This window comes from Xenopus tropicalis, chromosome 1 (genome assembly GCF_000004195.4).
Source record: "Xenopus tropicalis strain Nigerian chromosome 1, UCB_Xtro_10.0, whole genome shotgun sequence".
In the NCBI taxonomy this organism is placed as follows: Eukaryota; Metazoa; Chordata; class Amphibia; order Anura; family Pipidae; genus Xenopus; species Xenopus tropicalis.
Genome location: NC_030677.2, coordinates 170,767,319 through 170,785,069, shown reverse-complemented (window position 1 = coordinate 170,785,069; position 17,751 = coordinate 170,767,319). Strand labels below are relative to the sequence as shown.

The window sequence follows — 17,751 nt, the reverse complement described above, 5'->3', positions numbered from 1 at the left end:
GAAAATGGAGCAATAAGTTTGGAATACAGAATGTGTTTCTCACTTCACCTTCTCCCACATTGCACTGTCATTGCCACTAGCAGAGTACAGGGTGCAGAGCCCGTTATATTAACGGATGGATGCTTGCAGCACAAACATATCCCAATGGATATCCCTACTGAGACTGTCCCAGTTTCCGCTGCAAGGTTAAGAAAAAGTTCTGGCCTCTGACAGTACACTTGAGGCTATGGAGAGGTAGGTGTTTAATTTTAGTTTTTAAGATTCTAAAAGTATTTAGAAATATATTGTGTGTTTTGGATTATTTTCACATGGCTATACTTTGTTTTTATAGTTTCAAAATTAGCTTTTTGCAGGTGGCTCATGATCTATTTAGCTTATTGTTTTTAGCATCCCTGCATTGACCTTTCTATGATGAAAAAACATTCCTTCCACAGGCAGAAATGACACTGCAAGCACACAAAATGGCCAAAACTATCCGGACACTACAACTAAAATAACATCTCAGTTGGAACACTTACTGCTCAGTTCCCAAATGTCTCCAGAAGCAATGTCAGCACAAGAATGATTTCCATGAATGCATAATGCCAATGTAAAGTTTGCCAGGGGAGTAATGATGATCAGAAGCCATTTAACATGGTTTGGTCAAGGGTCCCTGGTTTCATTAAAAGTCAAACTTAAGATTACATTGTACCAGTACATTTTTTACTATTATGTGCTTTCTATATTGTGGCCACAGATGGGAGAAGGCTCTTTCCTGTTTCAGTACAACAATGCCCCATGCACAAAGGAAGGACAGTACAGGATAGGTTTGCTGAGAGGGGAGAGGAATAAAATCACTGGCCTGCATATACAGTAGTTCTGATCCCTAACATAAATGCAAACTCACTATTGAGGTTAAATGGCAGAAAATCCAACCAACAGTGTTCCAACATCTAGTGGAAAGTCTTCCCAGAAAAACAAAGATTGTTATAGCAGCAAAGGGAAGACCAATTTACCCTTAGTTTGGAAATGTAATTTTGGATAGGCATGCGTCCAGCTATGTTTGGTCATAAAGTGAATCCACAGCAAAAAGTGCTGTAAACAATTACAATGCTCAGACTCTAGAAGTGTCTAAACAATGCTAACCCAGAGAGCTAGACATGGGAGTATATAACCAATGCAAAATGATTTATTCAACGTTTTTCCTGATGTTTGCTTTCACTAAAAATACATTTTGAACACAAAACAAAGATGGCATAAACAGCTAAATGTATGAGCCCTCTAGTGTGGTTATAAGTGTTTCTATAAAGCCAGTAGTTGAACTCTTCCCTGTCCACAAGAACACATATAAACCAAATCAAAATTCACCAAATACTTTACTGCAGAACTGAGTTTTTAAAACGTTTACTGATGTGTTTTTACAGTCTTGCATTTTAATATAAAATCAACTAAATAATGTCTTTTATAACAAAACTAATTTACCATATGATTTTAAAATAAGTTTCAAGACAAATTCAAAATTATTGAAGAATTTCTTCCAAGACGTCTCTCTTTTTATATTTTACTTGATACTAAAGAAATGAAAAACCTGTGTATTTTCCCTAACAAGGCAGAACTAGTGCCCAGCTAGAGCCCCTATTTACATACACTTTGATAACTGTCAGCAATCCAAACTGTGTCGGCCACACTTTGTGTGCCAAGGAGATCCATTGTCTCATAATTCACACCTACAACAGAAATTGGTCTCTAAATTTTAACGTTGTTAACCAGAAGCTCCATCTTCTTGAGTTTGCGCTTATTTTTTGGCATTGGTTTGTTATATAGGCCAGTTTTAAGTAGATGCTCCTTGCTGTGATGGATCTGAGCACCATGCTGTAGCTGGAATGAACACAACGCTTGGAGAGGACGGAGGATAATCTGTCAAATAAATTACAGAAGGAAAGACATACAGTCAATAAGGGAAACGATAGCAAAGAACCTTAAAAATGTACATTTGATTTGCACCATTTTAGTTTCACTTATTTAATGCTCATAAAATGATGAGCTTCAGTTATTCACAATGGAGAACAAGTGCAATAATGTTAAGCCCTTAATAACAAGGGAAGTTACAGACATGCATATATAAACAGCAGCACAGACTATCAATACTTTGCTCTTTATTATGCAGAGTGAGGTGTTAAGGATGACAGAATATCAGCATACCACGATTTCTCATCGTGGTATATGTGAGGATATACCCTTGCCAGTACAAGTATAGGATGCATTATCCGGAAACCCATTATCCAGAAAGTTCCGAATTACGGAAAGGCCATCTTCCATAGGCTCCATTTTAAACAAATGATTCAAATTTTTCGAAATTTCCTTTTTCTCTATAATAATAATAATAATAATAATAAAACAGCACCTTGTACTTTATCCCAACTAAGATATAATTAATCCTTGGATGAAAAACAATCCTATTGGGTTTATTTAATTTTTAAATTATTTTTTATTAAAATTAAAGCATGGCAATCCAAACTATGGAAAGATCCCTTATCCGGAAGATAAAAACAGGGAGAACAAAGAACATGAAACATGAGTAACAAAATTATGTGTATGAACTTTCTCTAAATAAAGTACAAGCAGGAAAACTGATGTGCAACATCTTATTGTCAAATGCATGTGTCCCTTAGAACAGTGTTTTTCAACCTTTTTTGCGCGAAGGCACACTTGTTTCATGAAAAAAATCACGAGGCACACCACCATTAGAAAATGTTAAAAAATTTAACTCTGTGCCCAGCAGCAGTGCCCCCCTAGTACACTGGTGCCCAGCAGCAGTGCCCCCCTAGTACATTGGTGCCAAGAGCAGTGCCCCCCTAGTACATTGGTGCCCAGCAGCAGTGCCCCCCTAGTACATTGGTGCCAAGAGCAGTGCCCCCCTAGTACACTGGTGCCCAGCAGCAGTGCCCCCCTAGTACATTGATGCCAAGAGCAGTGCCCCCCTAGTACATTGGTGCCCAGCAGCAGTGCCCCCCAAGTACATTGGTGCCCAGCAGCAGTGCCCCCCAAGTACATTGGTGCCAAGAGCAGTGCCCCCCTAGTACATTGGTGCCCAGCAGCAGTGCCCCCCAGTACATTGATGCCAAGAGCCAGCCCCCCTAGTACATTGGTGCCCAGCAGCAGTGCCCCCATAAGTCAGTGTGCCCTGTGGCCCCCCCCTAATACATTGGTGCCCAGCAGCATTTTACTCTTCGGCGGCTTCAGCAGCATCTTCCCCTCACGCGCGCCGCCTCTGCACTTCTGCCTACACGCGACCGCACACAGGCCCTTTTATAACGTTGCGCCCCGTGCGTACTGACGTCACCCGTACACACAGGGCGCAACCAATGACAGGGCCCGGATTTTTTTTTTAAAGTAAAAATTGCGGCCCTGCCTACGGCACACCAGGCAACATCTTGCGGCACACTAAGCGGTTGAAAAACGCTGCCTTAGAAGACATTTCCCTCTTTGTCCCACTGCCATCTAGTGTATAAGGTCTCTTTCTTCAACCTGAATGCACATGCCTTGTGAGTCTTATCCCAAGAAATAAGAAAGACACCCACCTCCTGAATCTCAGTCCTTTTTTCCATTACAGAGAGTGCAGCCGCAGCACATTCCAAGGTAGAAAGGCACATATTGGTAGGCTGAGTTCGTATGACATACTGGCTTGAAATTGGCGTTTTCAATTGCACCTATACAAAAGAATCACAAATTCATAAGTTTAGGAAGTCTTCTAGCAAAGCAACAATTTTTTCTTAAACTGAAGTGGGCACATTGCAGGTGCAGTCATAGTTCAATTGTGGTCAAATTAGGTTTCTTTGATTTCTGTGGGCATTAGCCACTTTTGATGTTTTAACCCCAACATGCCTTTTTTTTCTTGCCAACAACTAAAAGCAAACAACTATAGGCAGTTCCAATATCTGAACCATTCACAAATGGGATTTTTTACATTGTAATATATATGTATTCCCTTTTCGTCATCTAATAGTGTCCATATACAGTACAATTAGGTCAGGTCTTTTGCATCTAAGGTCAACTGTGGGTTTGATATTTGAACATCTTTGCCTACAGTTGTGGTGAGCCTTTGGCATGAGTATATGCCACGCAGTAATATCAGAACAAAGGCATGGTGCCCATTTGCTTTAGAACAAAGAAGGTAGATGGTGGCCTTTTATCCTTTCAAGCCAGACAAAGATTTCAAAACTAGATATTATGTGCATTCACAGAGCTTTGAGGGAGAAAATATCCATGTATTTATGAATCCAGCTGGGCATCTATATTTAGAGGTTTGGTGTATATTGCAGTCTCGTATGTCTCATATATACAACCAGTTTGCCTTTTTTCTGTTTTACATGCCTTGGCTTCCATATCTCCAAGCAAGTCCTTCAAAATCAGGCAGAGGAGAACATGCTGAAATTCACTACAGGCATTGTAAGGTCCTCTTCAAGGACTGAAATACTGGACTGTATTTTTGGTAATGCTCAACACACAATCTGCTAATCAGAAAGTTTGTGTGAATCTGTGTATTTTTATTGAGTACATTGACACTACTTCCAGATCATGTAAGAGTTGGGTTGAGTCCCTATAAGTTTACCAAGGGGACAACTCTTCCTTGCAGTTGCTCTAGATTGCCATCATGTGAGAGAAAATTCCAATACAGCATCTGTATCTTTACCAGAAATCGTACTGCTAAAATACTGAAATATGCACCAGCTGAAGGCAGTATACCAGTGATTCCCAACCAATGGCTCGGGGGCAACATGTTGCTCACCAACCCCTTGGATGTTGCTCTCAGTGCCCCCAAACCAGGTAGTTGATGGCAAGTTTTGGTTGTATAAAAACAAGATTTATTACCAAATACCCCTTTTAAGCTGATAGTGTGTATAGAGGCTGCCTAATAGCCAATTTTAGCCCTTATTTGGCACCTCCATGAACTTTTATGATGCTTGTGTTGCTCTCCAAGACTCCAAGTCGACTGTGGCTCATGAGTAAGAAAGGTTCGGGACCCTGCACCACACTGCCATCTTCTTTCCTTTTCCATGGATCCCCTGCAGCTAGGCTCTGCTCATGTAAAGTAAAATCTGAACTTTTACTGGGCATATCTAAAGGACAGATAACAAATCCAGGGGTTTGAGGTGACTATAATTATTAGGGGGTGCCAGCAAATTGGTACCCCCAGTGATTCAGCCTTAAAGGACAATTATGCATATTTTACTTATTTTATTTTGTTATATTCAATATAAATAAAAAGCTTGTTTCGGGGGCACTGCATATTTCTGTAGCATCTTGCTTTTTTCACCTTTATTTAGCTGCTTTTATCATTACACTCCAGTAATTAATTTACTGATGGATCCTGTCCTGTATATATTTTGTTTAGTATTGTAGCCGAGATAATACACAAAATAAAAAGTTCTAGCTGTTGTTGTACATAACAAGGAACAAGATGGAAGCCAATACAAGTCACATTTTAACTTAGCAATAAGCTTCTCTGCCACAATACAGAAACAGAAAACAAAAGTAATCTAAAGACTCCCTACAAAACTACACAAAGTGAATAATAAGTAACCCAAATACATGGATTTTTTTATTTAAAAGAATCAATAAAACCACTTCAATTGACACCTAATTCTTCAGCTGCCACTGTGTACTGTTGCAGATAAAGCAATTATAAAGGCACACTGCTTCTAAATCCATTTCAAAATGTTCTCCTACCCTAAATTACCTTTATATTCTGCACATTTTGTTCAGGGGTAGGTAGGACACTTGATTTATTAAGAACGTTAACCAGCATACAATATTGAGTTAATTGTTTATCACCAGTTTGATCAGGTGGGATTGTCCCAAATTATTGGTTTCTCATTAGAGGCATGGATTAGTAAAGAATGTTTGGGGGATGGATGACTAGGGGTGTGTCTAAGATGTAAATGTGTGGGGCTTATAATGGCCACAGTTTGGATTTACAGATGTTAGAGTATATGCTGTCCTGCATATTTTTGACACAAAGCATGAGGATAAAAAGGATATAGTGAGTTCAGAATTAGGATGAATCATGTTCAAAATGCTTGCTTCTTCATCTTCCAAATATCCACCTGCCTCTCTAGCTACAATGTATTTTTGTCGTTGAGGACGTAGCTACCATAACCAGTGTCCTTTGAGGAAAAAAATCTAAGCCCATGAATGTATTCAGCAGTAAACAAAGTACTTTAAAAATTCTTTTTCTGCTCTTATGTTCCCTTATCTTAGCACTGCTTATTGAAGAATAGGACATAGTACTTTAATATTACCTGGTACTCTAGTCAAGAATAGGGATAACGAACTCCTGCAAATATCTGGAACAAATCAAACAACTTCAGGACACTCTAGATTTATCCTTCAGTCATTTGTCATTGATTGCTGACATTTTGAAGCAGCACAGTAAGCATTATTCTGAGTTCCCAGAAGATATCCTGTCTGTCTCATTTAACTGTAGTTACTGATGGTTTTGTTGGAGGGAAAAAATTGCAGTTATGCAATCATATATGTCCAGTGTGTATTTTAAAAAATGAAAGCAACATTCCTAATGGGTGCACTAAATGGTATTTTATTCCACACTAAATTTCTCAAAAAGACTGGACTAAATCAATGGCAGCTTTAAGAAGTTGTAAGAAATGGATTTCAAGTAGATGATTGTCCCTTAATTTGTAAGTAAACTTATCTGTGATGCAGTGCCTGCAGTATAACAAGCAAACAGCACATTCCAAGGAACAGAGATAAAACATTTCAAATCAATTACTGTACCTGTGTCCGCTGTACCTAATTTTATCAAAAAGTTTGTGGCCCATAGAAGTGTAGCCAATAATCTTGAGATGGACACAAAAGAAAAATTGACTAAGGATGGCAGAAGACTGTTTAAATTGTAGTGTAAGAACAGTAATGAACAGGGTTCAAAAAATGCTTCGAGGTCTAGTATTTAGTCAATTTATGAAACAAAATGAAACCCCTCAATTGCCACACCTTTACTTATATGAAATTTTATTACTGCTTTTATCATAGTTGATTAAACTTCATTAAAAACATTACGTTTATACTGATTAAGAAACAATAGCACATAGGACTGTTTAAAAAAAATATCAGAAAAGTTCAGCCAAGTCAGAGCTTTTTTTTATTCTAATAGCCAAAACCATCCCCCCCCCCCCAAAAAAAAAGTGCAAATTAAGTCATTATTTCAGAGACAAATGCTCCAGCAATGAATTTAGATCTACATCACATTGAACACTTGGAGAGTAATCTGAAAACTACATTTAGTAAAAGGAATCCTTAAAGACTTTAACAGTTTGGACCACTCCACCACCACTTTGAGATGTAGAAAGCTAAGCCATGAAGTGCTTGGTTTCAGTTTTTCTTTTTCAGATGTATATAATACAGGAGCAGGAATAGTACTTGCCCAACTACTACTGCATTAAAGCAACCTGGGAGTGATTGTATTTTATTATGAAAGCAAATCAGCAATGAATGTATTTTATCTATATACAGGAAGCTGCCAAACACATACACCACCCCATAACCTGAACTTTATGATACTTCACAACATAGATAGTCTACATTATACACACATTATCTACACACAGTCTACATTATATACTGCACATAAAATATAAAAATAAATGTGACTGAACTTGCAAGAAAGAAAGCTTCTACAAGATCTCAGGTCATCAATTATAGTGAACCTTATGGGCACTACAAGTAGTTTTGGATTTTATCCCATGCACTGTGGACATGCCTAAAACATCTATAAAGTCTCATTTGTAAACACCAAGTTAAAAAGCATCAAGCATGACAAAGCTCTCTGGAAATGGCATGAATTTACTTGTCTATGAAAATGTTTTGACAATGAGTAGGCAATGAAGACTTCCTCCCAGGATATTCTGGAAATATATTAGATATTTCAAATCCTTAAAAACTGCATTTCTGTTTACAAAAGATAAAAATGTTTGTAACTATAAAAATAAAAGCAGCTTACATTTTGCTGCCTAATCCTAGAAGTGGTGATTTCCCTATGACCTCCCTGCCTTCTTTGTATTGTATTTATCTCACTGAAGACTTCAGTAGAAGTTTTCACCATTTTTTGGCACAGTCGTTTTTCTCAGGGGCCAAAAATGAAATCAGACAACCTTGGTTTACAACCAGGTATCCATCTTGTTATAACTACCATTTATTATGGTAAAAGAAAATTTTACTGTAGTCAGGGATAATGGTATCCTGACATAAACAGCATATGTACAAATCTCTTAAAAACAACACGGCATAGCCTTCCCACACTAAGGCAGTTTCAAGCGAAAGACAGAACTCAGTCCATTAATTGGCTGACGTGACCTAACATGTATGTGTGCCATTGGTTTGTGTGTGAGCACAGTGAATTGTATGAAACAGGAAGCAGACTAATGCATAGTACTTAAAATGGCAGCTTTTCTATTAAGGATTACAACAGTGTTCTATAAACTGGAATGCATGGGAACTGGGGTTAGGATAGTTATGTAATTTGAATTACCATGTCTTAAGTTGCCACCATTATGGATTCATGGGGCTTAATTACGATCAAGTATTGGTTTGATTATAACATTCTTCCCCCATTATGGGATGTAAAAATCTGATATCACGTCTCACCCACAAGACAATTTTTTGTCAAGTTGTTTCACTCACTAATGCCACTGTGTGGCAATAGAATCTGGCATGAGTTTGGGGTATTTGGAATTTTTGGTTGATTATTTTTCTTATAAAAAATAGCTTATTTTAGATAAAACAGGGTTTTACATCGGCTATTTAATCTAATATCTTTTTACATATACCTGCAATGGTCAGAATCTCTTTATTCATACCCTTCAATAGTCATAAAAAGCATATAAAGAAGGTGCAATAATATTGTTTCTCAAAATAAACATAATTGTTCAATAACTGATGAAAAGTTCTTGGCAAGTAATGATTCCAAAAGTGTGCATATTATATTTTATATATTATATATATATATATATATATATATATATATATATATATATATATATATATATATATATGGTATATTGAACGCCAAATCAAAATTTCTGCACCTGGCAGAAGAATTAAGCATGTTAATTGTTATCTTGCAGAATTTTATGACTCGTAACAATTATGTTAAAATATTGAAAGTGTAGGCTGTGTATTGCATAGGTCATGGGGTATCCAACAAATGCTGCTTGATAGAAAGCATATCAGTTGCCCTACTTGTATAATGCTGGAGCTTATTTTCTCACAAAATACTTTAATTGTCTAATATTTAAATTGAATATTCCCTATATGTATAAAAACATATAGCTGACATTGGGAAGTTCTATATACAACAATTCTGTAAACAGACCTACTTTTACTTTTAAAAGTATACTTTCATGTTTAACTATCACATTTAAGTTTTTGCACAGGATTAAACGGCAGAAAGTTATTGCATATAAAATATATTTTTGTTATGAGTGCAGGTATAGGATTTTTTATCTGGAATGCTTGGGACTTGGTGTTTTCCAGATGAGGAATCTTTACACAATTTGGATCTCCATGCTTAAGTGTGCTAAAAATTATTTAAAGACATTAAATAAACCCAATAGGATTGTTTTGCCACCAATATGGCTTCATGCAGCTTAGTTACCATCATTTACAAGGTGCTGTTTTACTATTAGAGAAAAAGGAAATACATTTTAAAAAATTCAAAGTAATTGGTTAATAATTCATTTTTACCATGTGAATGATATGTGATTACTCTGATGCTACAAACAGCTATTAATAAAAGTAACCATTACTTTCCACTATGCCTGTAACTACGAGATTAAGGCATTTTAAGTTATGGCAGGTGCTGGACTTTACAGTTGCCTTTGGTGTCATAAAGGCAAAGGAAATAAAAATATATATGCCATTTCAATGTTCACAGTACTGATAAAAGAATATAATTTTGGGGCTATAAAGTTTATAGCGCATTGCCACTCAATGGACTTATGATTTTGTGCTACATTCTGTTATTATATAGTTGGAAAAATTTAGCAGCTGTTTATCTATGGCCAGAGAACTCACAAACATGAAAGCCAAATAAAAGCTGCTAAAAAGGCTTTTGGTTCAAGAAAGAAGAAAGAACAAAAATGGTCAGTTGCAAAAAAAAAAAAAAAAAAAAAAATACATTCTGTTGAGCCTGATTCATAAACAAAGATGCTGAATTACACGGGTGCATTGGCAAATCTACATTTGACCAGAGGGAAACATAGAAAAAACAAAGCAAGGAAGTAATGTTCTGATACTGGAATCTGCACTTGGCCATTTTAGCACCTGTGTTTGTAAATGAGACCTAGTATGTAAATACAGTATGGTTAAATATATACAAATTAGGGGAACCTTGTTTTTGGTCGGATGCTTGTGGCCCCATATTTCTAGGCTCCATGTTGTGTTATCCACCCTAATAATATAGGTTTATAAGCATCTCAGCTGGGATCTGTCATGAGTGGCACAAAATATTGCAAAGCAGGGATCATTAAGATAAGCTTGCACCAAAATGGACCTCTTTACCCCTTATATCAGTGGTCCCTAACCAGTGGCTGGGGAGCAATATATTGTGCACCAACCTTATGGATGTTGGTCCCAGTGGCCTCAGGTGATTTTTTTTTTTTTTTTTAATTCCTGGCTTGGAGGCAAGTTTTGGTTGCATAAGAACAGGTGTGCTGCCAAAAAGAGTCTCCTGTAGACTGCCAGTCCACAAAAGGGCTACCAAATAACTACAGCCCTTATTTGGTCCTTGCAGGTACATTTTTCCTGGATTTGTTGCTCCCCCACTCTTTTTACCTTAGAATGTGGCTCATGGATAAAAAAAAAAAGGCTTGGGACTCCTGACTTAGATGTTCCTTGCTGGGAAGGGTCAACATGTGTTAATGACAACTGAACTCATAATTAGTGCATACTGGTTCTCCAGAAATAATAACCAGTTCTGCTTGTCTCTGGCAGCTAACGGGTTAGAAAATAACAATAGATGCATATTCAACTGAAATAACCATCCGAACTCCAAAGTTTAAAAGGAGAACAGAACCTATTCAAATGAAGTTTAATGAAAATGCTCTTCACCACTCCCTCCTAAAATGCTACATTAAAAATCCAATATTTATGACCTTTCACCCACATAGGGTCTTAAACATTTGCACTAATTATGAGTTAGCCGGTGCCATCTTCCTTTTGTTCACATCAGTTCTCCCAGCGGTGCAACCCTAATGTGCATGTGGCTTCTGAAGTGCTCCGATCAGTCCTGCTTTGTGATTGCAGCCGAGTGCAGAGGAAAAATGAGGATTGCGTACCGGGTTGCTATAACAGTTTGATGCTATCAATTCCACTGGCACTAAGCCCTATGCAGGAGGAGCTGCAAGGGTCAGCAATGATGTCCAGATTTGTCATATGATCCGAACATCATTGCTACACAGGGATGGAATTAAATTTCATTGCACAAGCCCGGGCTTAGATGGAATCATTGTGCATACGCAGGCCCTCAAACGCAGATCTTTGTTAAGAGAAGGATGCTATATAATTTTGATCTACTTATAATCTACCAATATTTTTTAATTTGATTTTAAAATAATACCAAAAAGGCATAATCAGTGGGAGGAAAGCTAATGGTAAGCAGATTGACGTGCTGGGCAATACATTGAGTGAGCTGGATTTGTATTTTAACTTTCGTTTTCCTTGAAACTCTACATTGTGTCATATTATTTAGTGAACTGTGGCTTAATATAAGAAACATCACACAGAACATTACAGAGATAATATCATGTGATACATTAAATAGTTATGTACAGATATATCCATTTGGCTTCACTGCCTTTGTAACGTTTAATTAGAAAATAAATTCTATATACACACACACATACATATTGATATTTTTCTCAGCCAGCATACAGTAGATCAGGGAACCATTTGGTTCTCTGAAGATAAAAGTTATTTTACTGTTTGCAATTTCACACTGTCAGCCTTGTAATAGCATTTGTTGGTATTTTTACTTCAATCTAAAATGTTCTTTAGATGTTTTCAAATTGCTTAGTTGCTCAGATGAATCTTGCTCTTTTCTGCCAGAGGTGGTTAATTTCCCAGCTACTGTCAACGCTTCCTCTTTTTGACCAAGGGAAAGTTGTCCCATATTTCAAAGCTGTAAAGCTACAGTAATATAATAGCTTTTTCTGTCCCCAGCAGAAAAGATTTTTCATATTCTTATATGCCTGTGCCTGATGTTACCAAAACTTCTGGAATTTAGCATTTTCTGCCTCTCTGAACTTTAACTTGACATCAAAGTTTTAGACTGTAATTTTTAAACAAGTCTGGCTTCGAAGGCCAATGTTTAGTAGTTTGGATGTACATTGGCAATTGCATTTAAATGCAGCAATGCTAAAACAGCTTGTAGGAATAATATCTTCATTCCATAATAAAAGAGAAAATAATTATGTCATTTATTAACAGGAGAAAAGTATTTTATGTTTTCTTCTGGTATGTTATTACAACTAACAGATGGCCAAAATGGTGACAATGGCACTGTGTTCTACCAAGGAACATTCTGAAGGCGTCAACCAGACTTTCATAAACTTGTGCCACAACATAAGTTACTCCTCTCTACTCACCACTCCCTTGTATTCTGAAACTCGGATACAGTAGACCATAGGCAATGCAAAATTAAAAACAAAAGTCCTATATTTAAAGCAAACTTTTGACAGACCATTTGATATCCTCTGTAGGTCTCCTGTCAGTGGATACTTCTTATTGCATAATGGGATATGTAGCCTTTATTAAATATAGTGATAAAAAATATACCGTAGCTGGGGCAAAGCGCTTATGTAATAGATTGGCATAAACAAAGGCAGCCTACCCTTATCACTGTTCCATGAATGAAAAAGTGAATGCCTTATTTTGTATCATGGGATTTGTAGATGTTATGCATGTGCCTGAGCTCATACACAATACATTGGGAGTAAAGCAATTTGAATAAAAAAAAACTATGACCTGCACTTATATTGGTGAATATCTATCACTGCCCTTGGGCCACATTCCGTGTATTCAGAATAACTTGGAATATTTGTATCTGACTCTGGATACATAATGTTTTTGCTTTAATGGTGGAACCCAGATCCTAAATGCATTGCTCCAATCCTAAACCTGGATAATACTTTCTCCTGAATAGTTTATCAGGAACATTGTGCCTGCGCAGGCATTTTCATAAAGGCTGGAAATGACAAATAAAATCCTATGCATTCAATAGCTTTGGACTTTGGTTATTCAAGTTTTGTTCATTTATCAGTTAACCTGCGTATCTTTGATCATCCATCATAAATACAATATTTACAATGAGACGTGATAGCTACCAAAAGGAAAGAAGCATCATACCTAGAAGCAGCAGCAGAAGAAGCATCATACCTAGAAAGTAAAGTGTTGAGTAAAAGTAATGATTATAGCATAGCCCACTCCAAGAGCCCATAATCTTCAGTTAGATTAGCTTTTAGCACTGCTATTTGTGAAAATAACACTGGCATCACTTCTCTTGCTGGAACAGAGAGCTGACATGAATACAGTTCTCACTTCAAAAGCAAAAATGTACAAAAAACTATCAGCTGTTTTAACAGCATTTTTCCCTTACAGTGCACTATTTATAGCCTGTAGTAAATCAAACAAAATGTAGAATTTCTAATAAGAAACTGTAGCTCATTCCTGATTGCAGCAATTTATGAAACACAACTGGCACTTGAGCAAGATGGAGTATCATTCCTGTGGTAAAGAAGGGGAGGCTGAGGCCTAAACAGGCGCAATCAATCAATCTAGCTAAATATGGAAAGCTTACTACCACAAAATGAAAGTAGTTCTGTGATTATTAGCTAATACCGTATTTTTCGGACCATAAGACGCACCAATTTTTTGGGAAGGGAAATGAAGAAAAAAAGATTCTGAAACAAAGTGTCCTAAAATATTTTGTGTGCATTAAAACCCAACCTGTACCAGCAGCACCCAACATATTGCCCCCCACCTGTACCAGCAGCACCCAACATATTTCACCCACCTGTACCAGCAGCACCCAACATATTTCACCCAACATATTGCCCCCATCTGTACCAGCATATAGCCTACCGATATACTTTAAAAAAATGTTTTACTTGCCCATGTGGTCTCCGCAGGGCCCTCCTCTATTTACCGGCGCTTAGCTCTGGCGCATGCACAATGACGCGCATGCGTATGGGCATGCGCGTCATTGTGCATGCGCACAGCGCCATAGCTAAGCGCCGGCAAATAGAGGAGGGCCCTGCGGAGACCACATGGGCAAGTAAAACATTTTTTTAAAGTATATCGGTAGGCTATATTCGGACCATAAGACGCAGGGACTTTTTCCCCCCACTTCTGGGGGAAAAAAAGTGCGTCTTATGGTCCGAAAAATACGGTATGTTCTCTACATCTAGTATTTAACATGTCTCTATAAGGTCAGTCAATATTGCTGACAGACCACCAAAAATAAATGGATGAATGCTGTAGTAATTTCAAAGCCCTCAGATCAGCAGAAAAATTCAAACATACAATTGAGCACATGCATTCACTGAATTGCAATCACTAGTATAATGATTCCCTAAACAGATATGTACCAAACAGAATTAGAATTATTATGCACCCCGGTTGTTACATCTCTATGTAACGCAGAGCATTATCCTATAAAGTGCAAGTACCAGAATATGATAGTATTAGCAGTAAGGCCCCACTGCCAGAATATGATAGTATTAACAGTAAGGCCCTACTGCCACCTACCCTGGTTTAACTATAACAAGGTTTATAATTCAAAAGAGTGAATGTGGTTAAACAAAGAGTTAATCCAATTATATTAAATATTGCTTCATTTCTTAGACTCAACATAAGAACAGAACCCACCGAGGGTCACTATACAGCCTGTCTTTCTGAGTAATCTCCTGGAGTTGTGTCTAAATCCTACTGAAAGTGACACTGACACTTAAAAATGACTCTTCAAACTAATAATTTACATTAAACGTTACCTATAGGTCATGTTAATCATTGTTTACTGATAGGGCTGCTGTTGCAAGTTATTGTTACTTGAAGTTCCTAAACCTGACTGTTTTGAAAACCTGACCGTCCCTTCTCAGCCTGTCAGTTATAGCTTCTAATGCTAACAGACTCCTGCTGCACAAATATAGCAGCCCCCTCATACAGGGACATGGGGGATCAGATAGGCAATGTAAAAGCATAGGGCAAATACTTTTATGGCAAAATGACAAATAGCATGCAAAGACAATGTTATAATCGATGTAAAAAAGGTTTTATTTCTGGTGTCAGTATCCCTTTAACCCAATTGCCCTTTCTAATATTACTTTGCCTATGCTATTCCTTAAACCTAAAGTTGCCACTAACTGGCTTACCTACAGTACCCAGAATTAGGAAAACATTTTTTTACAGCTCTCTAAACCCTTCACCATCTGAAAAAAATAATATGTATTACTGAAAGCTTAGCAGGCAATTCTGTGCAATGTATTATAATGTAAAAATAAATTACATATGCAATCATCAATGTAAATATACAAATGACAGTGTTTGGGTCTTTAACTGCTGAACATAAATTGTCTTTTTGCAGCTCATACGGCTTACAAAGCAATAAAAAGAAGTAGAAAGAGTACGGGTAAAAGTGAAAATAATAAAGCGCTGCACATGCAATGGCTTTTAAAAAATTATGCTTATTAGGACTTTGCCAGTGTATCCTATTAAAATCACTTTTTCTAAATGGTTTTGCATAAATCTATATTAAGGCTCAAAGCTCAAAGTAAATGTTTGAAGCTTATTTGTATCCATACATACAAGAAATGAAAGCAATTTCATTAAAGATTCAGAGGCAGATTCTGAAATATTACACCTTTAGCGGCCCCTGTGAGATTATGATTCATTTCCCAACAGTTCTTTCTGAATATAAATGATGAAATATAAATGAAAAGCAAAGTAAAACACAAATTTCAGTGTATATTTAGTGAAATTTAAAACCTATTCCCTAAACTAGTTATGCACAAATATATACTGAGAAAAAGTAAAGAAAACAGGCATGCCAATAGCCTTGCAATGACTAACATGTTAGGTGGTACTGTAGTTCAGTTATCTGTAAAGCATAAACCCCTCAAATGAAAATGGTTTATGATAACTGATGCTGGAAGTTAGGGCTCTTACACACAGTTACTGTATATCAAGCTGCCTTTTCTTCTGGATCTCTCTGTACTCAACAAGGTGCATGCAAGCACCAAATGCAGGCTGAACGCAACTTGATGAGTTGATGAGTACAGAGAGATCCAGAGGAATGGGCTGTGGTCCTTTGTGTTCCTTGCTGTGGAAATGCAGGAGAGATATACCGCAGGGAAGCACATGTTGAAATGCTTGTGTATATATAAGCACTTCAGATAGGCTTCAAGATAACTGAAAGTCTCACTCTGCTCCCTCTGGCCACTTATTTGGGTTACATGTTGGGGCATTAGTCACCAGCCACCTGCCAAAGGTGTATAAAAGCAACACAGTTACTCTACCCAGCATGACCTGTATACAATATGCCATGGTCTGGCTGCAGGATAAATCAGCCATCTGCCAAAGCTTGTTGTTTTGTAAAATTATTACAGGTATTGGACCCCTTATCCAGAAACCTGTTATCCAGGAAGTTCCGAAATACAAAAAGACCATCTCCCATAGGCTCCTTTAAAAGTAAATAATTCTAATTTTTAAAAATGATTTCCTTTATCTCTGTGATTAGAAACCAATACCTTGTACTTGATCCCAACTGAGATGTAATTAATCCTTACTGGAGGAAAAACAATCCTATTGGGTTTATTAATTATGTAAATGATTTTTAGCAGACTTAAATTGTGGAGATCCAAATTACGGAAAGACCCCTTATCCAGAAAACCCCAGGTCCTGAGCATTCTGGATAACAGGTACCTGTACCATGAATGGCTTGAAAGCAGTCCTTATTTTCAAAAACTAAAAATGGCAGCTAATGCCTACAACTAAATTCTTTCTGTAATGTTTAAATAGTACACTTGGGCTGCTGTATTATGGCCCTGGTCATTCATGGCACTTCATTGCCCAGCAGAAAATCTCCTCTCCCATGGACAATGAAGCACCCAACAATACCTGCACCTTCACCTAAGTTAGAATCGCCGCATATAAAACACATTACATGTGGAGATCCTGGGTAATTGGCCACAAATGTGGAAAGAGGCATTTTTGAGAAATTACCCCACATGTAATGTGTTTTACTACTTAGGAAGTAGAGGGAGAGCTGCAGCTGAGCTGCATGTAATACAACATTTATGTGAGACTGAATGCAGGGAGAAAGGTTTGTTATTCTTTTGCAGAAATCTGTCAAAATATCAGTATATTATAGTATCTGTATAGTACAGTAATTTGGTCTCTTTGCCATGGAACCAAGAGGGATGCATCTCTTTTCTTGTATAACTCTTGTATAAGTTATAATCAAAGACTATTATAAAGCAGTTCTAAAAAATGCTTTTATGTATTTCTTGAGAAAACATTTTCCTCTTTACACCTTTCTCCCCCAGTGAATTTCCCATCAATGCTGTTCTTTATCAGTACATGTGTCACATACGTAATATGGAATTATCAGTATTCTGTAGACAAGTTTCTCTGACCTCCATTTTCACAGTTTTCAAACAGTGCAATCACACGTTAATAATTCTAGTCTCCCAACAAACATTT

The 17,751-nt window shown here is 37.2% G+C and overlaps 1 protein-coding gene across 1 annotated transcript in view; it reads right to left on the bottom strand.

Annotated features, from left to right (window-relative positions):
- Positions 1–1,150: 1,150 nt before the first annotated feature.
- dtwd2 (DTW domain containing 2) overlaps positions 1,151–17,751 on the bottom strand; it is a 55,638-nt gene continuing 39,037 nt past the window's right edge. Inside the window, 2 exon segments of the mRNA NM_001016607.2 lie at positions 1,151–1,896; positions 3,561–3,689. Coding sequence (NP_001016607.1) covers positions 1,726–1,896; positions 3,561–3,689 — 300 coding nt within the window. The 3' untranslated portion in view covers positions 1,151–1,725.